Raw genomic sequence first — 24,996 nt, 5'->3', positions numbered from 1 at the left:
TTAAGATGGGGAAGGGAGAAGAGCATACCTAGTACACTGGGAAAGAATTAAGGATTAAAGGGATTTGGACATCATGGTAAAGATCAAGAATAGGGTTTGAAATTGTAAAACAAGAGAGATGGAATGAAATGAGATTATGATCACACACAGGAATTTTAGAGTTCATGAACAAAGATGCGGAATACTTGTAATGGTAAGATCAAGGGTTGGGTGGGATAAGTCATGGGAAATGAGTAAGCACAGGTACTGAGGTGAGGTATTTGGGGTGGGAAAGGCAGGATATCAACATGCAGTGAAGTCCCCTAGTAGGAAGGCAGGAGTTGGGGAAGAAAAGCTGATCCAGAAACAACTCACTGAGGAGTATGTCTTGTAGGCCAGTAGTTAACAGCTACCAGAATCTTGACTGGGTGATAAATATGGATTGAATGTCAAGGAAGGGGACAGCTGTACTGGGTACAGCTGGTGAAAAGAGAGCCTGAAGTGACCAAGAAGTAATCAAAATCCTCTGCTGAGACTAGAAAGCTGGGGTATATGAGTCTAAGTGTAGTCAGTCTGTAATGACTGCTAGGGAAGTGGTATCATCCAGAGGGATCCAGGTCTCAGTAAGTGCAAGATGGAGTAAGAAAGGAAAAAAAATTAAGATGAAATCTAGCTTACCTACATACAAAGCACACTTCAGAGAGGGAAGAAATGGGGGTGGTGGAAATGATGGGAATGAGAGCAATCAGTGAGGGGAACAGGATTTGAACAGTGGTCCTCTGTGGGTTCATAATCACTGAGAAGGGGTAAGTATGACCAGTTGAGAGTAGGTTAATGACTGAAGAATGAATTAATGCTCACAGGGAATTAGGCAGCTGTGTGTGGCTGGAAAGTGGTAAGGGTAGAGAGTGCACAAGTAGGGCAAGACAAGCCCTGTGGAATTGTAGGTGGTCAGAGAGGGTACCTGAAGTCCAATGTAGTAGGAAACATACCTGATTAAACTTAAAAGGAAAATTTTTTTTTCTTTCCTAGAGGTATTTTAATATCAGCCTTAAAAATAGTAAGATTCCTCAGTGCTAGAGTGGGGTAGGAATGGAAGGTAACTGAAAAACAAGTTATTAATTTTTGAAGTTTAAATAAAGTTTGAAAAAAATCTCTACTCATATTATTTAGGTATTAACCTCATCTAAAGACTACTATCAGATGACACTGAGGACCCTTTTGTCTTGAAAATTCAAGAACCTCAAAGTCATCACCCTCGTTTCATCTATCCTCCCAAAAGGTAGGAAATAGTTACTTTCTAAATATTCTTTTTCTTTTACTCTCTCAAATGATCATTTTCTACCACCACGAAAAAAGTTAGCTATTTACTAACATCCTTTCTCAAATACATCTCTAGTTTTTTCAATGGTATTTCAAAGCTTGGTCATTCCAAAATAAATATGATTAGCAAAACACAATTAAGATGTGGCCATAGAAAAAGTTACAATATAGAACAAACAGATAAAGGAGGAAATAGGCCAAAAAACCAAGGCATAACATTATTTATTGAAAAGTAACTCTTAATTGTACAAAACGTCTCTTGCTTGTTACAGTACCCTAAATTTGTAGGGAACACTGGAGAATATGAGTTTAAAAAAAAGTTTATGTAAAATGTTTTTCTACTTTCACTATTATCTTCAGAAAGCTCTTCAAAATTTCTGAATTCTTTCTTTTGAATAACGAAAAACAGAAGCCATAAATAAAACTAAGTCATTGAAAGAATGTCCATAAAGCTATTTCTTGGCATATGTAATCTTCATGGCATGGGATGGTGTGATCTTAAATCCTTGTAAGGCATCTCTGGCAGCACCAGCCTGTCCATCATTTTCAAACTCCACAAAAGCAATGTCATGTCTCCCAGGTACCAACCGTACTTCTTTGAAACCAGGAAATCTTTAATTGAAAAGAAGGGGGGAAAATAAGTAATATATCTGATGTTAATTATGAAAGAAATTGATTGCAAATAATTCCCTCCCCCCACACAATGATAAAGGGCTCTATGTATCTGCCCTTAAAACACACTACTCCAAACAAAAAATGAGTTGTAAAAACAGTACTGTAAAAAACTATCTATTGATAAATATATATGTATATGTTTGTATACATATAGATATACACATATGTATACTAAGTTTCATCGAAGCTTTGTCTCTTTTTTTTACACATGTGTATTAAGTTAAAGTGACAATCCTAGACCAAATTAGCAAACCAGCAAAAAACTGTTATTTGTAATGAAGAGCTTGATTAAAATCATGAAATTATAATTTTTTCTTTCATGGGGCTTTCATTAGAAGTAAAGACTCATTTATTAAAAAAAAACAACAACAAAGCAAACTTACTGATTAAATAGCATAGATAACATCATTTCATTAGTTTCCTCTGGCAAGTTATTTAGGAATAAAATATAATTCGGTGGGTAATCAGGCACCTACAAAAAAGCAAAATAAATTTAGGTTACAAGGAAAGAAACTAACTGTAATCTTCTTCGTTTGTATCTTAAACCAACAACTTTGATGAGTGTAATAGACTATAAGTGACATTAGAGTTCAGAGAAGAAAATATATACTACATAAAAAGTTCAGAAACTGATATTTTTTACTGGTAGGAAGGGCAGCAGATTTGGTTGTACAGAAAATCCTTCGGATTTCCAAAACTTTCCTCATTAGCAAAGAAGATGGAATATCTTTTTTGCGGAACAGCTAGGAGGCCAGTGTCACAGGGCTAAAGAGTATATCGCAAAGAATAACATGTAAGAAGACTGACAAGGTGAGGGGGACAGAGAGGAGGGGGAGGTTATAAAGGGTTCTGAATACCAAACAGAGGATTTTATATTTGATCTTGGAAGTGAATGGGAGCCAGAGGAGCTTACTGGGTGTGAGTGTGGGTTAAACTTGTGCTTTAGGAAAATCTGTTCCCTGGTGCCAAGCATGACAAGTCTGATCACATTTCCACACTATAGCCCTTCAAATGGATACAACTATTATGTCCTCTCTCTATATTCATTAAAAAAAAATTATTAGGGATTAGTTATATGGAGAAGCTGGCAGTCTCACATTCCATTTTCATCATTCAACAAATATGAAAGCCTACTGCATGCAAAGAACCATAGGGGATAAAGATGATAACTTCACCCATTTAGATAATACTTTCCATACATCATCTCAATTGATTCTTCACGTCTCTGTGAGGTAGGTAGGGCAGATATTTATCCTCATTTTACAGATAATGAAACTGAAATTAAGTCATTTATCAAAGGTCACAAAACTTCTAAGTTAATGGTGAACCAGGACTCAAACTCAGGTCTTTAGACTATAAGTCTAGTGTCTTTTCCACTATGCGACATTATCTGTTCAATAACCCCTATGCATCTCTAACATGAATAAGCTCAAATCAAGTAAGGGTTCAAATCCCATCTCTGATGCTTACTACCTGTTTGACCCTAGGCAAGTCATCCTCTGGGGGCCTCAGTTTTCTTATTTGTAAAATAAAGGGTACGAACTAAAAAAACCACTAAGTCCCTTCTAGATCTACATCAGAGGCGGCAAACAGAGTGCAGCCGAATCAGACAACACTTTAATCTTTATTTAGATTACATTTTAATTTAAATTTTATTTCACAAAATATATAATAGAACACAAATAATGTTAATATGTAATTTTCTGAGTCAACATACAGTCCACAGAGATATTATGTACAGTTTATGTACAGTATATTATGTACAATGGCCTCCATTTCTATTTGAGTTTGATACCACTGCTCTGGACCACAGACTTTCGATCCCAAGATATGACCTACACTCTAAAGGTGCCTATGATCTAACACTCCTGATTCTGACATTAACTTGACCTGTGAGATAAGAGATAACGCTACACCTTAGTTTTCTTTCCATTCAAAAGGAAAAGTGCTACATTTCCTTTTAGAAATGTCTTTCTTCTGGGGTAACTTGCTTTGTTTGAAAAACTTTTGCCACTCTTGATATGGTATCTTCTATCTTCATATAATTTATCTTTGGACAGTTCTTTTTTTAAAGGATTCTATAAAGAAAGATTACCTGAGGATTTGGGGTTGAATTTCCTTGGGTGTTAGCTGAATTTGGTGTGGCCTAACAAAAGAAACATAAAACAAGTTTACAATTTCTCATCATTACAAACAGCAGGAGTTCAGATTTATAATTACTGAAGTACTATAGCAGCTTCAGGAAGCTATTATATTTTGCGTTCCATTAACAACATAACTTTTGATGCCGGATCTAAAACACATAAGGATAATTTCTTTTTTTTAATGAACATAATAAAAGTATGGTCCCAATTTTGAAAAGCCCAGTCTTAACTTTTACAAATATTACATAAAATGAAGCTTGTAAAGTTTTAAATTTTCCAGCCAAAAGTTTCAATTTTATCTTCTGTCAGAAAAACAACTTAGACATAAAAGAAAACAGACACTTCCAGAAATAGTCACCTGGATGTGACCATGGAAAAAAAACTGCATCCAATGAAATTTGTTTCTAAAACATTCAATAGTTGTTTTCAGAGTGATAATCTTAAGTTTTTCTATATAACTTACATTAAATCTCTCACTAAAGTTACTCAAAACATTCACAGAAAAGTGCCTTGAATGAAGTATTTCTTAACAGTAGAAAGACCAGAATGTAAGAATGCCTCAAAGGACAAAACTGCTTAACATGGTGCATTTATTTTTTAATCAGGAAGGCAAAAATAAGGAGGCTGAAAAACTTTTGTTTCTAAGTAAAACTGTAATATATTTTTACGGAATTTATGTGCCTGGTCATTCTAGTGCTAAAAATGTCAATGATTTACTTATATATATCGTAGCACAATGGGAATCATAAGAGCTTGAGACTTCAGCCACTCAGCTTGTGAGTTGGCAATATACATTTAAAACCAATGAAATGAAATATTATGTAAATAATTTGCCTGACACATTTTCATGGTCAATATCTATGCAGTTGATTAGCATACCTACTTCTGAGTCAATTCAAATTTTATTGAATTTTCAGAATTCTAATACTTCAATATTAACAATAAGCCTTAAAAAAATGGCTCTTCAAATACACAATAATATATAAACCCTCTGAGGCAGAAGTGCTAACAGCAAAAAAAAAACCCTGAAATCTTTACATGAAAGATGATTACTTTCCAAAGTTTTTAATGCATTTTTCTCAGCTTACCTGACCAGGCTTTTTATTTGCAGCATTGGCAGTTAGCTCCAAAGATTTAGCCTTTTTCTTCTCTTTTTTCTTTTCCTTATCAGCAAAAGTGCCACGCATTTTAGAGATTACATCAGAGTCTGTTTTTGCATATTGAATTCGCTGTTTTAATTTTTAAAAAGATTGAGTTTGTTATTCTAAATATAAATATTTCAGACTTCCTTATTAAAATAAAATACTGCTGCTCAGCTAGACACATTTTTAAGAAACCTACATCACAATTAGAAAGTTTTTTCTTGCCAGATAGAAGTGTCATTGTTGCTCATCATTTAAAAGGTATGTTTTTAGGCTTGTATCAAATGAGGTTATGGTACAACTATACTTAAAAGTAAAACTACAGCATAATCAATCAACAAGTACTTGTTAAATGCCAATAAGATAATCTTGGATTATCTGTACAACTTCCCTTTATGTATAAATAGCTCCTAATGGTCTCTTTAAACAACAGAACATAGAAAATCACAAAAGGTTAGAAATATATTTTTGCCTTAGGCCATTTAGTTCACATAATCAAGTTCTGTTTGCTCTGAGACATCTTTATAGCATTTAAGTATACTTTACTAAAACAAAATTCATTATCTTTTCCCCAAACCCTCTCCACTCTTCCTCATTACTGGAGAGTGTACCACCAACCTAGATTCACAACTTCAGTATCATTTTCAATTCCTCACTAGAACTTACCCCACATAACAAATCCAATCGTGTTTCTACCCTCATAGCATCTCTTACACAAGTCCCCTATTCTACACATACAGCCACAATCCCAGTCTCACATGGATTCCTCCAGTCTTCTAATTCTTCTCCCTGTCTTAAGATTCCCCCCTCTCCAATCTGCTTGCTATTTAGCAGCCAAAATGACTTATATAAAGCATAGGCTTTCACTCACAGAGCTTCAGTGGTTCCCTATTACTCCCAGGGTCACGTATAAACTACTCTTTCTGGCATTAAAGCTCTTCATATTCTGGCTCCTTCCTGCTTTCCAAGACTTCTTAAACCATTACTTCCCCCCACTCTGTGTTCCAGCTGTACTGACCTAAATAAAGTTCAAGGAAAATGACATGCTTTTACACTGGCTGTCCCGAAGGTTCTAGAATGATGTCACCTCTCCTCTAGGATTTTGGCATCTTCCAGGCCTTAGCTTTAATGCCACCGGCAAGAAGTTTTTCCTTGCCCTGCTGGCTGCTAAAGTCTTTCCCTTTTTGGATTACCTTTATTTATTCTGAATGTATCTTGTATGTACCTATGTATCAGTATACTGTTTTCCCTATTAAAATGGATGTTCCTTGAAAGCAAGGATTATTTTTTGCCTTTTTTTGTTTCCCCAGTAAACACTTAATGTTTGTGGAGTATAACAAGATTAATCAAATTATTTAGGTACACAGAGAATACAAGAGCCTACTTGTTGTCAGTCATGCTGGACAATTTCTGACCCCATTTTAAGGTTTTCTTAGCAAAGATAAGGGCCTAAGGCTGCATTTGAACTTACAAAGATATCCACTGTGCCATCTAGCTGCCCCCAAGAGGCCTACTTATTTATTTATAAACTAATATTATTCCCATTTCAAAGTGGAACAATTTCTAGTTAATAGCTATCTTTGTTGCCTATAAATTACTACCTGCCTATTTAAAAGCCAAGAATTCTGTCCTGTTCCAAGAGAAGCTGATGAGAAATTTAAAATAAAGGCAGTGCTGTGGAAATGGAGTAGAAGGGGATGATGATGTACCAAATAACAGAAATTTTCTTTTTTCACACCAGTGGATTGGTTAAGAAGGAACTAGGAAAAGTCTGAGAAAGGCTGTCACTAAGTTTGTCATTAGAGATTCTCTTAGGCCACAGTCTGAATCTGTGTCCCCGAATGACTTTTTTTAATGTCAGTTTCCTATGTATTTATCCTTCATCTTCCCCAAGTATCTAATAACAATAACAGCTAACAGTTAAATAGTGAATACTATGTCACTGGCACTGTGTTAATAAGCATTTTACAAATATGATCTCATTTGCCCCTCACAACAACCCTGGGAGGTAGGTGCTAGTATTATTCCTATTCTGCAGATAAGGAAAGTGAGGCAAGCAGAGGTTAAGTGACTTACTTGTCCAGGGTCACATAGCTAGTGAGTGTCTGAGGCCTCATTTGAACTCAGAACTTCCTAACTCCAAGCCTGCTGCTCTCTCCATTGCACCACCTAGCTGCCCATAAAGCTTAAGCTTCATAAAATCTATCCCCACTTCCAGAACAGAGTATGATTAAGTATTCTAGGAACTATTATCTTATTTGCATTTTTATATTAGAAGAATGTAACAGATAAATTGGCCTACTGTTGTGCCTCATATAAGATTGCTGATTGACATTGAGAATCATAAAATATTGGAGCTAGAAGGAATGTCAAATCGTTTAGCTCCACATTCATTTTGCAAATTAATAAAATGAGGCTTAGAGACTAACCCAATGGAGCTAGTCAGGATCAGAGCCACACCTAGAACCCACGCCTCCTCTAAGATTGGTGGGAGGTGATTGGGATACATAACATACATAAAATGCTTTAAAAGGCTCAGCTGAAGGACCTGGAGATATTTAGCCCAGAGAAGTGAGGTAAGGGTAGGGATAATGGAAGGGTGTACCAAAAGAGATAGGATAGCTGTCTTTAGAATTTAAAGGCATGTCATGTAGAAAAGAGTATACTTATTTTCCCTGGCATTAGCAGGCAGACTTAGAAATATGGACAGAAGTTGGATAGACAAATAACTTAACACAGAGAGTTTTTAAAGAGTAGAAATCGGCTGCTTCAAGAGGCAGTGGTGCAGCTTTCACCAAAGACAAAAAACAAAGCTGGACACCTACTGGGTATGTTGTGGAAGAAATTTCTGTACAAGTACAGTTTTGGACTTTGAACTGAGATCCCTCCCATTCTGAGATGCTGGGGTAAGCATAATGCAGGTCAAGTAGCAAGGTATCTCTAGGAAAACTTGAAAAAAAAAGAGATCTGGTCAAACAAGAGATGGCCAGGAGAAGCTCCCCATGATGGCCTGTAGTGAAAAAACAGTGATGTCTGACATTCACATTAATAAAGAGCACAAATAATGTACTTGATTCACTGAATCTACTTCCAGGAAACCCATAAATGGGATGGTTTGGGCAGGAATGGATTAGAATCATTATCAATTCTGTAAGGAATAGTACAGATTTAGAGCTGGGCTGATCAGGGTCTTGTAGGTCATCTAAGTTCAACTCTGTCATTTTAGAGATGAGAAAAAACAGAGAGGAATGAAGAGGTTCAGTGACTTGCCCAAGGTTACCCAGGAATCCAGTAAAGAGAACTAGTATGTGAACTCTGACCCTCTGCCACCACAGTTGAAACACCTGCTTTACCCTGCCTGCTCTTACTGGCCCACATTCCCCATCTGTTGCCTAATCTAAGCATCACCCTCAAGATCATCTCTCCGACCAATTATCTTCTTTCTATGCCCACAGATAGCACTCTCCTCAGGGTCTCATCTCTGCTTGCTCTTCCTGCCCCCTTCTGTCTTTTCCAAGGCTTCAGATCTGGCCGTTACCATTCCTTCCCCTTCTTAAACTCCAATGGCTCCTCCCTAGACAAACTCCTCTGGCTTCCTCCTATCTGATAATCACTGCCTTCCACGCATTCCACGGTTCAGTCATTCTTGTCTCCTTTTTGTTCCATCAGCCATGAGGTCCCTTCTCCTTTCTTTGTGTCTCTGCAATTGCTTTTTCCTAGGTCCAGAATCTTCTTAATTTTTAACCTCTACCCCTCCAATTCCTTGAAAATTCAGCTTACAGGCTACCTCTTACAGGTCTTTCCCTGTCCTCAAGCTGCTAGTGCTTCTTCTCTAAGATGACCTTGATTTTACTCTGTGCCCAGCTCACATTTACCAAATGATACAGCACTGTGTGCTCTACACTAGACTGTCAGCTTCTGGAGAACAAGGAAGGGATGCTCCTTCTGCTTTGTATTCCCAGGGCTTAGTTTGGCACACAGTGACATATTTTACTCAAGCTAAGGACACCTGCTTCTAAATGACTACCATCCCTGACCCTGGGGCTCCTAAGCACAAGGATAAGATTCCCTTTGAGGATGTCCTATACTTCTGGCAAGTTACCTCCCATCTCTAGGCCCAGCCTTCTCCTCTGCCAAACAAGCAGGTTTGTTTAGATATGAAGTACTTAAATTGAAGTTCACAAACATGTTTTAAAAATATTTTGTTAATCTGAATCTAATACAATTGGTTTCTTTTGCAATCTTATATTTTACTTTATGCATTTAAAAGGAGCTAAGAGGCTTCAATAAACAGTCAAAGGTATCCATGACACAAAAAAGGTTAAGAATTCCTGGAATAGGTGATCTCCAATTAAAAATCTTATGATCCTATGATTCTCTTACCTACAGGGAAATCATTAGCAGGTGACTACTTAAAACTGTACTAAGATGACTCTGAGAGATATAAGAGCCCAGTGGGAAGACCCTCACATAATTCTATTAGAAAAGAAAACTTTGGGCATTATCTCATCCTCTTTGAAAAGGAATAATTTATCTAGTTGTAAAATTGCTTTATATAACACTAACCTCTAGCAACCTGAAGAGCTCAATTATTTCCTCTATTTACTCAACTAAACTCATTTGAGAAAAACAATAGCTATTAATGACTGTTTTCTTCAGGGAAAATTAAACACAAACTAGCATCCAAAACCATGTCTCTAGTATAAAAGTTTCAATCTCAAATAAAGATAATCTCAAGTATATGTAAATCTGTAATAACAACTTTAAGATCATAGGACAGTAGATCTATCTGGAGGCCAGCTATCTAGTCCCAAACTCCCTTTCCACAGATGAGGAATTGAAAGCAACAAAGAAAAGTGACTTGCCCAGTCATACAGCTATTACATGTGTGTGGAGGTTGCATTCATTCCCAGGTCTGCCTGAATGCAGGTCTAGCACTTTTATCTAGTACCTTATGCTGCTTCTTCATAGAGAAAATGAAAAAATAAAAAGATACTGGCTGAAAAAAACTCACCATTGGTTTACCATAAAATGGAAAGCCTTGTAACTGTCTCAAAGCATTCGTAGATGAGCCAAGTTCTTTAAATATAACAAAAGCTTGACCTCTCATCTTCATAGTCTTCAAAGCCACAATATCCACTACATGGCCAAACTGAGAAAAGAGGGCATACAATGATCTCTTCAGTTCTATGCAAAATTAGAAGAGAAATAAGTTAACTATAAATGAAAAAAGTATGCTGCAAAAAGCTAACAACATTACATATTCCTTGTGCTACCTCCATCCTCTATTCCAAGCAAAGGAAGAATTTAAGTTATGAAGGTTTAATTTTGTTTTTGAGTTTTTGCTCATTTTTTTGGCTACACTGCCAATTAAGACTCTCCCACTGAGAAAAGAGCCATTATAATTGACTAGACAGTATAAAGATTTTATAAGATAGAGTAAATTCAGTCTCTCCACTTACAAGCTTCAAATAGCAACAGCAGGAGGCAAGCTGTCCTTGAAATTCAATCTGTAGTTAGTCTTAAATTGTTAAAATCAGATTTGATGCACCTCCCACCTCTCTTTGCAGAGGTGAGGTTCTATGGGTGTGGAATAATCCATATACTGTCATGTATGACTGAAGTGTCTCGTTTTAATAAACTGTTATTTACCCCTCTTTTGTTTTATAATCTTTGTTACCTACAATGAATCACTGAATAGGTGAGAAGGGTAACCATACATTCCTAAGTGAAAGTAACATAAAATAGACAAATGACTTAAACTAATACTTCAAGCACAGGAATAAACAACTGAGGTAAAGGAGGGGAAAGATAGTTTAAAGAAACCTTTTGTAGTGTTTGCTGTCTACATCCAAGATCAGTGCTATTTAAAATGTATGATTATATGGGAAAAGTTTGAGAGAATATCGTTAATTTTGCTCATATCAAAGTATTAACTCTCATTAAGGAATAACAAGAAAAAAGCATAAAGAGTACAAGTAAACTTGGTTTACAAATTCTAACACAAAAAAAGTACTTTTTGAAAAGAGGTCATTGTACTTGGTACATATGAAAAAATAAAAATTTATTCAATGCAGAGTTTATATTTTGTAGCCAATTTCCTATCAACCAACCAGATATATAACCTAACACTAGGAGCCAAACAGATACACAAAAACATACCTTCTTTTTTGATTTTATCATTCATATTGTTGATATAAATTGTATGATTTGGCCTGATATCCATGTTTTGGATTAAATTTCAGAGAAGCCTAGAAATAAAAAAAAATTCATTTTAAAAATTCTCTGATCAGCAGTTTAAACTGGTGAAGCATTCATCTCTATTTCTTTCTAATGTATTTTACCTCACCTGATTTTCTAAATCAATGAATCAACCAGCACTTACTAAGCTCCTATTATAAACAAAGTAACTATACTAGGTGTCTGAGTTGGCTGGTTGTTGTCCTTCATCTTGAGGCCCAAAATGACATCACTACATTGGTACTACTGTGATCAGACCAAGAGGAGTTTGGTCTGCATAAACAGGACATTTGGGATGGATTCTCTGAAAATGAGCATCTTGCATTTCTTCTGGGCTACTTCGATTCCGCTTTGCTCATACAGCACAAAGCCTTCTTTGATGCCAACATGCCATGTTCAGTGGTCCATATCTCCTATGTCCCAAAGTTCTTCAAAGAAACCTTATAGACTGAAGCTAGAAGTGGAAAACTCCTCCACCTCTAGGAGCTTACTCAAATAAAGTAGGGTCATTTCCTCTCATGCCCAGAATTGGTGAATTTAAAACTCAGCTTCTGAAAGGTAGATATCACATAGTTACTTTTTGGATCACTCTCTCCCCACCCAAAGAAGGATCCTTCCCCCTCCAAATACACATGACTGGGTACCAGGTCACTAAATGGCTCTCAACAAGACGCCCTCCTCTAGTGCTCCTCAGCTCGGGCCCCTGCTCCCCAGGTCTCTGCGGCTGGGGCTATAACCAAGAAGCTGGCAAACCTCTGGGTTTAACTGGCATATTCTCTGGCTGTGCCCCACGCCTGAACTCCTTCCCTCTTCATCTCCCCTAACCTCTCACAAGGCCAGCGCCTTCCCTCTGCTCATTATTTCCTGTATTTCCTGCATACAGTCTGCACCGCACATATTTCTATGCAGTTGTTTCTTCTAGCAGAATGTAAGCTCCTTGGGGCCAGGGGCGTGCTTCTGTCTTGGGTTTGTACCCCCTGCCTGGCACACAGTAAGCGCTACATAAGCGTTAGCTGCTATCATTATTAATGCTAGTGTCTTCTCTGTTACGGTTTATTCTGTATATATACACGTGTGTGTGTGTGTGTGTGTGTGTCTCCCCCACCATACTGTAAGCTCTCCAGAGCCCCAGCTCTCGTCTCCCGCCTCCTGCACGCCCGGCATTCAGCGCACCGCTTGACACACAGCAGGGCCTTCATATTTACTGCCTGAACGATGTCTTTGGCTCCTAGCTCCCCTTAAGTCCCAGCCTACGCCTCCTCCTCTACAGGAAGCCTTTCCCTGTAGCGCTTGGCACAGCGCCTGGCACACCGTAGGTTTCCCGACGGCCGGTGCCTCCGTATGACCCATTTTCCGTGGATCCGGTCCACAGCCGGTCTGTCGGCCCAATTCCCCACCGGACGCCGGACAGGGCCCGTCTCGGCCTCTTTGTGTATCAAGAGGGCTCAGGGAGCACCGTGCCCCGCACCCGGGAGGGGCTCAACGATTTTGGGCTGCCTGGCTAAACTGCGGGCGTCCGGAGCGAGGAGGCCCCGGGAGGGCCCCGCCCCCGCCAGTCCCAAGGCGGCCTCCTCTCCTTCCCATCCCCGGCCGCGGAGCCCGCGGGCTTTCCCCGCTCGGACCCCACGCGGGCGAGGCCGAGCCAGGAGAGAGGGGGAGAGGACAATCCCCAGGGAAACTGCGCCTGCCCCCGGCAGTGAGAGAGAAAGCATAGACAAAAGAGGCAACTCCGTCACGCACCTCGAGGTCCTACCTAAAGGCTTCAGTTGCCTCTCTCAGTGCTCGCTCCGCGCCGAAACACCGGAAGAGAAATGAGAACGGCCGGAAACGGAGTACCTGGAGAGACAGGCACCTCAATTAAATACCGAGCGCCGAGAGCCGGGCGCCCGGCTCGTGGAGAGGGCGAGCGCCGAGTGTGTCGATTCCCCGAGAGGCCTCGGGCTGTATAGTCCGCGCAGCGCCTGCGCTCAGGGTCCCAGTGGAAGGGTAGGAGAGCGGCGTTGGGGAAATGGGAGAGAAAACGGGGGTAGCTGGGTGGCGCAGCGGGTCCGGGAGACTGCAGCGTTCCCAGGCTGGCCTCCGTGTGACCCTGCACAAGTCACTGAACTCCATTGGCCCCCGTGTCCTCGCCAGTAAACGAGCCGGGGAAGGAGATGGCCAAACCCCCCCGGTAGCCCTGCCAGGAAAGCCCCCAGGGGGCCGCGGAGAGTCGGGACCCCTCAGAGAGGGCCTGCGTATCTGGGCTGTGCGTGGGGGGCAGTGGTTCCTGTCTGTGTTTGTGGGCTAACCCGTGTCCGAATTGTTAGGAAGGCGTTTGAGGACTTGCGTGTGCCGTCCTCACTATTATCGATCAATAACCCTCCAGTGCCTCCTGGGGGCCAGGCACTGCTGAGGGCACTAAAAGGGGCCCTCAAGGAGGTCACGGTCCAACGGGGAGACAGTAGGCAAACAAACACGTACAAAGAAAGCTACTTAGAGAGTCAATGAGTAATTATTTTAATTAATAAATAATTGATAGAGAGAAGGCGCTTGAATTAAGAGGGGTTGGGAACCACTGGATTTTAGTTGGGACTTAAAGGAAGGATAGGCTCTATTCCCAGTTGAGGATGAACGTTGACAGAAGCAGCTAGGTAGTTCAGTGGGTAAGATGTAGACTTGAACCCAGACCCGAGTTTAGGTCCTGCCCCAGACACTTTCCCACCTGGGAAATACTGATGGGTAAAAAGCTTGGCCTTGATGTTGAAAAGCCCTGAGCTCCAACCCTGTGCCCTGGGGATATTACATCACCTATATCACCGGGTGGCTTCAAGGCTCAAACGAGAGAATGCGTGAAAAGTGTTCTTAAAAACTGAAGCTCTGTATAAAAGTTAGCTATTATCATTGTACTTGATGTGGGGGAATCTTTTCCACTCACATTTGTAGTTACCTGGACAAAAATGATACTGAGATCCTGGAGGTGGAGGGCCAACGGAAGCCAAGGAGTCAGTGATATTTCTTGAATAGGGCCAAGATTGGCCTCAGTTTGTGTAAACTTAGGACTCAGGTTTCTGGGCCACAGATCTGATTCTGAGACACTCACTGCTAATCCTCTGAACCTCTTCACCAAAGTAAACACCCATTGGGAAATCTCAGATGCAGCCTGGCAGTTGTATACTCTACCCAGCACCAGAGGGAACTTGGGAAAACTGCCAAACTTTCTATGATCCTCAGAGAACAACTTTCTGTTCTCCAGACTTAACTCTTCCTGACTTCCCCTGTTAGTCTAATGAGTGGGATGATACAAGGAATGCTCTGTCTGGAATCAGAGGATCCGAGTTCTAATCCCAGCTCTGCCCACTTACTTCCTTTGCAGTTTTGGGCAAATCACTTAATCTAGCAGGGTCTTAGATCCTTAACGGTAAAATAAATGGGTAGGAGGAGATGACCTCTAAAATTCCCCTAGCTTCAAATTTTTTATCCATTGAACCTGGGAGCCCAATAGGAAACCTCAGTTTCCTCCTGGAACCTGTCATATATTTCACAAAGGACCTTAATTATGTGAACACAGGAAAAGAGTGTAATCTGGGGCTCAAACCAGTTGATCAAAGAGTGTTGATTAAATAATTACTATATTCCTTAAACCTGGGGATATAAAGAAAGGCAAGGAGCCTTTTGCCCTCAAGGAGCATATATTCTAATGGGGGAATAATAGCTAGCATTTAGATCCAGTTTTGAAATTTGCAAAGTACTTTATAAATCCCCCAATGAAGCTCCTCCATACTTTGGATTCAACCAATGATTCCTCTGTACCTCCAATGGGTGCTATTTAGGTCCTGACAGCTTATGGAGTAAAAAAATGGAGTTAAGACCAATATCTGAATGCCACTTCCTCCCTTTTCTTATCTCCCTACCCTTGAACTCTCAATATTTACTTCTAGCACTAATCCATCCCTTTTGCTACTATATAGTCTTTTCTTCCTCCCCCTACATTCCTCCAGCTCTTTGGCTCTTTCTAAGAAGAGTATACATCTTCTCAACTTTATGGGTGAAGTTCTCAGTTTATTAAGTGAGGCATAGATACAACTCTTGTTATATTTCTAATCGGATTCATTAATGTTCATAGGATCTCAAGATTTAGATGATAGAATCCAACTCCCTTACTTTACAGATGATGAAACTGAGTCCCATAGAAGGGAAGTAGCTTAATGCTAGGTGTACCTCCAAGCTTTCCCGCTTTGGTGCTGCATAAGGTTTTACATTTGGGTTCAAAGAGACAGCTTCACAAGTATAAAATGGAGAAAGCCTGGCTACATAGCAGTTCACATGATAAAAATCTGGAAATTTTAGTACACAGCAAAATCAAGATGAGTCAACAATGTAATATAGGAGCCAAGTAAGATAGTATCATCTTAAGCTACATTAAGAGAGGCATAGTGTCTAGGACTAGGGAAGTGATAATCCCATTCTACTCTTCCTGGTCAAACCTCATGTAAGTTCAGTTATGGGTGCCACATTTTAGGAAGGACATTGATAAACTGGAGAATATCCACAAGGGAAACAAAGAGAATGGTAAAAGATCCTTGAAATCATGCCACGTGAACATCAGTTCAAGAAACTAGGAATGGTTAATTCAAAGAAGAGAAAACAGGAGACATGAGAGCAACTTTTAAGTATTTCAAAGGCTGTTGTGAAAGACAGACAGACATTTCTAGTTTGGCATCAGACAGCAGAATTAGAAACAGTAGGTGTAAGAGGCAGGGCAGATGAAGGCTTGATGTAAGGAAAAACTTCTGAACTAAAGCTATACAAAAGTTAAATAGGCTACTTACCTCAGGAGGTAGTGAGTTCATTTTCTCTGGAAATCTCCAAGCAACAGCTGGGTGATCAATCATCATTGGTTATTTTGTAGAAGGAATTCTTGTTTAGATATGGTTTGGACTAAATGGAATCTGGAGATCTTCCTGTCTCTGATTTCTATCCTTTAAACAGGACCATATTTTAACCTTCCATCAACCAAATTGTTTTCAATGTCTCTCTTTCCAGGTTTATATATATCCCATATAAACTTCTCAGTTTAATCAGGTCCAGCTGTTTGGATCTGTTTGATTTTAACAGGGCAGAAAGAGCAAGAGCCTGTGACCCAGATATCTGGGGGAAAAAAAGTGAGTAAGTAGGATGAACTGAACACCTACTGTGTGCCAATTTAGTTCTTAAAGGTCATCTTTAGTCAGCTTGGGAAGCTCCCATATTCCACTGGCCTAGAGGATTGCAATAGCCTGTATCAGTAAAATCACAGCTGGTCCCTATCTCTAGGTCCAATGTTATGGTTCTAATCTTCTGCAAAGAAATCTATTAACTCAACATATAAGCAGAAAGAAATGATACACTACATTTATTTCAAATCCTTTTCCTATTTAACAAAGAATCTCCCCCAGTGAGGGCTGCATTGGTGGTTTTACTATATAATAAATAATAAATAGATCTAGACCCATACTAGGCCCTTGTCCATCACCTAATCCTACTTTCACAGGCCTAACTCCATAGGCCAATTACACCATGAAAAATGAAGGGGGTCCTAGTGCTACACAAGGCAATAAAAAGGCCACCCAGAGCAGTAGCACAGTAAATTAGTTTTGTTGTTAATCATTTAGTTGTATCTGACTCTTAATGACCTGGTGGACCAGAGCATGCCAGGCCCTTCTGTCCTGCACTATTGTACATGGGGTTTTCTTGGCAGAGATACTTGAAGTGGTTTGCCATTTCCTTTTCCCTTGGATCACCTTTTGTCAGAACTCTCCACTATGACCTATCCATCTTAAGTAACCCGGTATGGTGTAGCTCAAAAGTTTCATTGAGGTATACAAGCCCCTCTGCCATGACAAGGCAGTAACCCAGGAGGGGAAACTGGTTTAGAGTAAGTACTCTTCTGTTGCAGTGGTAGTATTATCTAAATAGCATTAACCATATTCATCCTGTAAAAGTTATCCTCACCCCTCCCCTGGGGGAAATGCTGGATGACTATTTACTAGGTGAGTTCTAGGAGGAAAATCTTGTTCACAGCCTTGTAAGTGACCTCTAAAGTCTCTTCCAAATCTTGGCTTCTTTGATTTCAGTTAAGAAGTTATGATTTACCTTCCCTTGACAGGTTATTTGTTTTTCTTTTATTGAGCCAAACCTAGAGGCAGTATTATTATATTCTAGCCAAGCCAAGCTTCATATAGTTGATCATGATAAAGCTTGCTTCTTTTGGGGGTGACAGAAATATTACTACAAACAGTTGGAAATGAAACTGCTATGGAGCTTGAATTATAAGGAGGAGAACTGATGAAGATCTTTGTGACTCCCAGACCCACATACATTTTCTGGCTTATCTGCACTTGTTTTATTGGCCTTATTAAATATGTCCAATATCTTGCTGTGGTAGTTTGGAGAAAGGGTAATGTTTAAAAGGGGAATGCATCATAAAGCAGAGGTGGATAAATATTTTGGTTTATTTATATAACATAAAGCAACAAAATGTGGAACATGCAGTTTGTTTATGCCTCCTTCCCCCCAAATAGCGATTACAATAAGAAATTTATGTACAGTGAAATTATTTTTTACAACAAACATTAAACAAATCAAAACATGATTGTTGGGCACCAAATCACCATATAAAACAAAGTTTTATCTTTTCGTGAATTGTTGGAATTACATTGGCTATGGACTCAATGAAACCTAGAAAAAACTTTGAAAGCAAAAACGAGACTATTGTTCCCATCCATTTCACTAAAATCTGTTTTTCTCTTTGTGGTTAAGTGCTTCGGAGAAAAAAAAGAAATAAAAACAGATTTTTGCCTCTGATGTGTGAAGTATATACAATCCTGGCCCAACCTTCACATACACCAGGAGGATACACCTCTTCAGGAGAGCTATAGTTTGAGACAGACTGGAATAATCTATGTGTTCCATTAAGGTAGGCAGCAATATTGTCTGGTTTGAGGAAACTGATTGCTTATCTAAAGCAGTGCGAAAGGTGTGAAAAGAACTGAAATTGGGATTGTTCGATACTGTCAGGTGGTTTAGATTAAGTGTTCTGTATTGTATTGCTTGTCTGCTACTGAAGCCCGCCAAAGTAACATCTTGGAAATACCATCCCCTTAGGAGACTCGGAAAAATAAGATGCTAATCTCTTGAGAGAATCTAGGGAGCAAAATATCATGGAAAAAATTGATGGCTATAGCAGTCTTTGCTCTTCCTGGGAGAACTCACTACAGGTTCTTTTGCAGCTTCAGCCCTGGGGCTGATGTGAATGAACTAAAAACAAAGTGATTTTTCTGATGACCTATTATGGTATCTGATCATTGTTAGAAAGGTCAATACTCTGACTCCTTGATGGATTGCTTTTTATGTTTTGAGCACTGTACCATTCTAAATAATCTCCAGAAAATTAAATGCTCCTAAAATAAAGAGGATGTAAATAAGTTTAGATGAGGGTGACCAGATTAACAAAATTAAAAAGGTAACAATATTGCCAAAAATGGAATTTGAAGGACACAGGGCAAAAGACCTCAAAGACTAGGTAATCTGTAAAAATTATATACCTGGTCAGACCTTAACAGTGCAGTGTAGGAGAAAGGGTACTGAACTGGAAGATGTAGGTTAAAATCCAAACTCTTGTTGTACTGCCTATGTGACATTGACCCTCAGGTTCCCCATATGTAAAATGAGAGAAGTTGGACACCATGAACCATAAGGTCCTGCCTATGCTAAACCTATGACCCTATGATCTTATGGAAGCCCACAAAATCACATGAAATCTAAGAATTAGAAAGACTCTCAAAAGACACATATTCTAACCTATCTTCAACCAAGAATTCACTTTACAACATTCACTTTACAACAGTGGCCCTTCAGTATCTGAATTCCTTCAGTGAAAAAGAACTCACTGCTTCCAAAAACAGCTCACTCCACTTTGGGCTTACTCTAAGGAGTCTTTCTTTTATCAAGCAGAAACCTAAGCTCTCTTCTCTGTGAAAGCTCTTCAAATATTTGAATGTATCTCTCTTTTTCCCTCTCAATTTTTTCTTTTTCCATACACTTCTAGGACCTTCAACTGATTTTTTTCTATGACATATTCTTCTGTCCTCTCACCATTCAAATTGCTCTCTTCTGGATGAGCACCTCTTAGCTTTTCCGATGGTGGTGTTCAAGTTTCAGAGGAAACGAGGAAGACCAGTATAAACTGACACAAAGCCAAGTGAGCAGAACTGGGAAAACAATGGTAACAACAATGTAGAGAAAAAAAACTTTGAAAGACTTTAGCATTCAAGAAGGGACAAAGCAAGATTCTAGAGGACTAAAGATCAATGTCCAGAGAGGTGATAGAATTAAAATGCAGAATGAGACATTCATTTTTTGACATGACCAATGTGCAAATTTGTTTTTCTTGGCTAAACATATTTGTTATGATTTTATCACTCTTTTTTTCAACTGATGGGGGGAAGTGGAAGGGAGAGAAAATAAATGTTTGTTCATGAGAGAAAAAATAATTTTTAAAAATATGGTGTCCAGATATGAACACAGCACTCTAGATATGGCCAGAATAGGACAAAGTAGTTTTACTGTTATTTCCTGCATTCTAAATAGTGTATCTTTCTGAGTATACCTAGGATAGGTCACATTTTTTACTTATACTGAGCTTGCAGTTCATCTAAATTGCAGGAAATGATTGTCTAGCTATTTCTCCTTCATGCTATACTTGTGAGACTTGGGGTGTAGAGTGTGTTCAGGGAAGATTGTACCTCTGGTGCCAGGGCTGTAGAACCCTTTCCATCTTTGGTGTCTACCTGATCCATCTAATTCTCACCTGCGTCTCCAAGAAGCTGTAGCAGCCACACCCTGATAAACTGTTTTGGCAGATGAGCTAAATCAGGTTGAGGATAACTGGGAGGTCTCAAACTCATTGGTGAGTTAGGAGGCTGTCAATTCCAAGGATGTGAAGATTTCCCCTGGAGTAATGGGCAGATGAGAACAATTTGTTCCAATGGCAGTGAAGGCAGTTCAAGCAGGCACTGTGGAGTGCTTAGAGATTGGTTAGACATCGAAGACACTAAGGTCACCCACTGCATCTTGAGACATCACCAGTCATCTTGACTCTGTCCTAACACTGGACTATGACAATGCTAGAAGAGAGAGTAAGGCTGATGACTATGCACTTCTGCCTCACTTTAATCCAATTTATGTATGAATCAAAAGACATCACCCATATCATTTTACCATTTTTACCTATCGCAGAGTCCTGCGGCAACAGGCAAGTGATGCAACAGGTATGGATATACTGGGAGCTGTAGTCACTACACATAAGCAGTCCAAGTGTTCTCACTAGAAGCCGCCTGGGTATCTGAGTGGCCTTTTAATGACCACACTTCTCACCTCCTGGTGTGATGAAGGGGCAAGGAAAGATGCCCTACTAATTGTCTGCTTACCCAACCCTGGCCTATTTGCTGCAGCATGTGGGAATCTCACCCTGAGGTTGAAACACACAAAAAAAAATATACACAGACTTCTACAAAGGAGTTCTTCATTAGTACATGGAATATGCTCACACTTAAGGACAATACAAAATCCAGTAGACCTGAAAGATAAACAGCTCTCATTGTGAGAGAACTCAGCAGCTATCACATCCAAATAGCAGCCCTGAGTAAAACAATGCTGTCAAATGAAGGCCAGTTTACAAAGTCAGAGGTCAATACATGATTTTCTTGAGTGGCCAAAGTAAAGAGGAGCACTGTGAAGCTGGTATAGATTTTGTAATCAAAACTAATCTAGTCAACAAGCTTGTATACCTGCAAAAGGAGTGAATGACAACGCAATTGCCACTTGCAGGAAAGTGCCATGCCACTATCATCAGTGCCTATGCTCCCACCATGACAAATCCTGATGAGACCAAAGAAAATTTTTATGAAGACCTGAAGACCTTTATCATCAATGTGCCAAAAGAGGACAAGTTTATAATTCTAGAAGACTTTAATGTTGGAATAGGGACAGACTACCAGACATGGAAGAGAGTCCTTAGGAGGAATAGCAATGGTGACTTGCTACTGAAGACTTATGCATCTCATGACTTTCTCATCACCAACACTGTCTTCCATTTACCTAAATGCAATAAAACTTCATAGATGAACCCTTGCAGCAAACATTGGCATTTAATATACTATGTCATTGTAAGGAGAAGAGACAGAACAGGATGTGAGTGACAAAGGCAATATGCAACACAGAGTGCTGGACTGATCATAGACTTCTCTTCTCCAAGCTAAGTATTTGATTCAACAAAAGCAGCAGTATCAAGGTAAGACAACTACCAGAAGACTTCATATCAACAGATTAGAATGCTTCTCTGAGCAAGAACAATTTCTTGCTAACTTGGAGGGAAAGCAACAGTGGAGCAGAAAACGAGTAGACAGCTTTTGGTGAGTTGGTGTACAGCTCTCCATTTACTCATCTGGGTCAGAACACTTGCAATCATCAAGACTGGTTTGATGAAAATGATGGGAAAATTCAGAAACTGCTAAATGAAAAACAAGGACTCCACAGGGTTTGCCAGAAGGATGGTTCATCTGTCTCCAAGAAGGCAACATTTAAATGCATCAAAAGTACAGTACAAAAAAAAGTAAATTATAAACAAAGCTTAGAGAGATGCAGGATTCTTGGTTCTTGTCTCAGTAAGAAGGCAAATGAAATTCAGTTTTATTCTGATAGTAACAATCCAAAGTGCTATTTATGGGCCAAAGACTTGTAGTGCATCTCATCTACTCAGTGCTGATGGAGCCACATTGATTAGTGATAAAGACATGATCATGGTGAGATGGGCTAAACATTTCCATAGTGTTCTCAACATAGTCAACAATCAGTGCTAAAAGTATTGACCATTTACCTCAGATTGAAGTTAATCCCATTCTAGCCAAATTCCCAACTGAAGAAGAGGTTTTGAATGCCATCAGGCTCTGCTCATGTGGCAAAGTTCCTGGTACTGATTGTATTCCAGCTGAAATTTATAAGGTGGGGGTGGGGTGAAGTGCATTGCTCATACAAAAGCTGACTGAAATTTTCCAGATTATATGACAAGAGGAGATTATTCCCCCAAGAGTTCAAGGTTCTCTCTCTCTCTCTCTCTCTCTCTCTCTCTCTCTCTCTCTCTCTCTCTCTCTCTCTCTCTCTCTCTCTCTCTCTTTCTCTGTCTGTCTAAGAACTTTGATACTGTCATTTATGAGGATCTGTGGAAAATTATGTCAAAAATTGATTTCCCACAGAAGTTCATCAACATTGTATGTCAATTTCATGATAGCATGCATGTCTGAGTTCTGGATAATGGATAGTGCTCTCACACTTTCCGAGTCAACAACAGAGTGAAACAAGGCTTTGTGCTTACTCCCATGCCTTTTAGGATGATGTTTTCAGCAATGTTGCCAGACACCTTCAATGAGGATGAATACTGCATCAAGTTCAGCTACCTCGGTGATCATATATTATTTCCCTTGAAAAGGCTACAAGCCAAGATTTAAGTGGAGGGGGAGTTGGTGTATGATTTTTTGGTTCACAGATGATTGTGCACTCAATGCAGCATTTGAAGCTGAGATGCAACAAAGTATGGTTTGTTGATTGATTGTTGTTGATTGTTGTTGATTGAAACAAAGATTGATTCTCTGCTGCTTGTGCTAATTTTGGGCTAAAAATTAACAGCAAGAAAACACAGGTGCTCCACTAGCCAGCACCACACCATCCATATGCGGAACCACTGATTACAGCAAATGAAGAAATTTTGAATACTGCGGATAAGTTCACATACTTTGGCAGTATGCTTTCCAGGAATGTACACGTAGGCAATGAGGCTGAAGCACACATCGCTATAACTAGCTCAGTGTTTGGGAAGCTCCAAAACAGAGTGCAAAAGAGAAGAGGTATTAGACTGCCTACCAAACCAAAGGTCTACAGAGGCGTTGTGCTGACCTCATTGTTGTATGCCTGTGAAACACGGACAGTCTACCAGCATCATGCCAGGAAACTGAATAGCTTCCATTTAAATTGTCTTAGGAAGATTCTGAAGATCACCAGGCAGGATAAAATACTAGATACTGAGGTCCTTTCTTGAACTAAACTGCCGACCATTCAAAATCTACTGCAGAGAGCGCAACTCCAATGGACTGGCCACTTTGTTCAAAGGCCAAACATATGCTTGCTTAAAAGACTATTTTATGGAGAACTCACCCAAGGCAAGTGCTCACCTGGTGATCAGAAGAAGTGATACAAGGACACTCTCAAGGTCTCCCTGAAAAAATTTGGAATTGATGATGCAATGTGGGAGACACTGGCACAGGACTGCCCATCATGGTATGTCTTCATCTAAAAAAGTGCCATGCTCTATGAGCAAAAAAGAATTGAAATAACTCAAAAGAAACATAAGACACAAATTTAGAGAATTCACCTCAGATTTTTACATGGCCTATTTGTGCCTGACTTGTGGTAGAGCATTCCAAGCTTGTATTGGTCTGATCAGCTCCAGTCAGACACATTGTAACTTGACTCCAACATAGTAATGTCATTTTTGTCCTCTTTAAGAATGGACAATAACAACTTGTGAAATAAATTTTTTTTAAACACATATAAAACTTTATATCTGGCCCTATTCAAGAGATTAGTGGTCAGTTCAAGCCAGTTCTAACTTGTTTGGTCACACCAATTGTTAAATTTTCAGTGTGATCACTTAAACCTCAGCAATTAGCAAATACTGCTAACCAGGGCTTGATTTATTACTTTTTTGATTGTCTAGACTTAAGAAAGTAACGGAGAAAATATTAATAATGCAGACTAAACTTAAAAGTGTGTCATACATCATTTTTCTCCTCTGGAGAACTGATTGTTAAATATTTAGCAGCACATCTCTGGCCCTATTATACTTTGCATTATCTGATCTGACCTATTATTCTAGCTTACTGAGGTCTTTTTGGACTGTGTCACTAATTCTGTTACCTAGCCCTTCTAGTTTTGAGTCACCTGCAAATTTGAGGAGTCTTCCATGCTTTAATCTAAAAAATTGATCTCATGTTGAATAGCAGAATGCCCAAGTCAGCTCTTTGAGGCACTGTGTTAACATCTTCCTCAGCTAATATTGTTGTTTTAGTTTCTTCAACTGTAAATGGGACAGTAATGGAACCTACCTTCCAGGGTTGTCGTCAAGATCAAATGAAATGATATTTGTGAAGTATCTAGCACACTGTAGGCCCTATATAAGCACTAGCTATTATTATTATCATTATTATTCCCAGTCATCTTTTTCCCAAGTCCTTTCTTCCACCCTAACACTTGTCATTATACTTGGTGGCTTCAGTTTATTGGTTGATGTCCCCTCAAATGTCTTTGGTTTCCAGTTCCATCAGTTTCCTCAACTCATGATCTTCATTCCACCATCATACATAGGGATTTAACTCACTTTCACCCACAAATATTCTACTTCTATAATCTATAACTTTGAAGTC

General features: G+C 39.4%; 1 protein-coding gene and 1 long non-coding RNA gene across 5 annotated transcripts in view; one reads left to right on the top strand and one right to left on the bottom strand.

Moving 5' to 3' along the window:
* Positions 1 to 1,506: 1,506 nt before the first annotated feature.
* Positions 1,507 to 13,722, bottom strand: SNRPB2 (small nuclear ribonucleoprotein polypeptide B2). 4 transcript variants are annotated; one of them, XM_072634509.1, is made up of 7 exons: positions 13,257 to 13,722; positions 11,426 to 11,514; positions 10,278 to 10,450; positions 5,210 to 5,350; positions 4,073 to 4,123; positions 2,361 to 2,449; positions 1,507 to 1,914 (listed from the first exon to the last, which is right to left on the bottom strand). In XM_072634509.1, exons 2-7 carry the CDS (start codon positions 11,487 to 11,489, stop codon positions 1,755 to 1,757), a joined length of 678 nt encoding a protein of 225 aa, XP_072490610.1. In that variant the 5' UTR covers positions 11,490 to 11,514; positions 13,257 to 13,722; the 3' UTR covers positions 1,507 to 1,754. The 4 variants fall into 4 exon arrangements, with proteins under 4 accessions (XP_072490610.1, XP_072490611.1, XP_072490609.1 ...); XM_072634510.1 differs by having other exon boundaries at positions 10,278 to 10,415; positions 13,244 to 13,698; XM_072634508.1 differs by having other exon boundaries at positions 13,244 to 13,692.
* LOC140520532 (uncharacterized) overlaps positions 13,391 to 24,996 on the top strand; it is a 94,989-nt gene continuing 83,383 nt past the window's right edge. The window contains exon 1 of the long non-coding RNA XR_011972565.1: positions 13,391 to 13,489. This is a non-coding gene — a long non-coding RNA (uncharacterized lncRNA). The remainder of the gene's footprint in view (positions 13,490 to 24,996) is intronic.

This window comes from Notamacropus eugenii, chromosome 1 (genome assembly GCF_028372415.1).
Source record: "Notamacropus eugenii isolate mMacEug1 chromosome 1, mMacEug1.pri_v2, whole genome shotgun sequence".
Taxonomy (NCBI): Eukaryota; Metazoa; Chordata; class Mammalia; order Diprotodontia; family Macropodidae; genus Notamacropus; species Notamacropus eugenii.
This window is presented reverse-complemented; position numbering and strand designations above follow the sequence as displayed.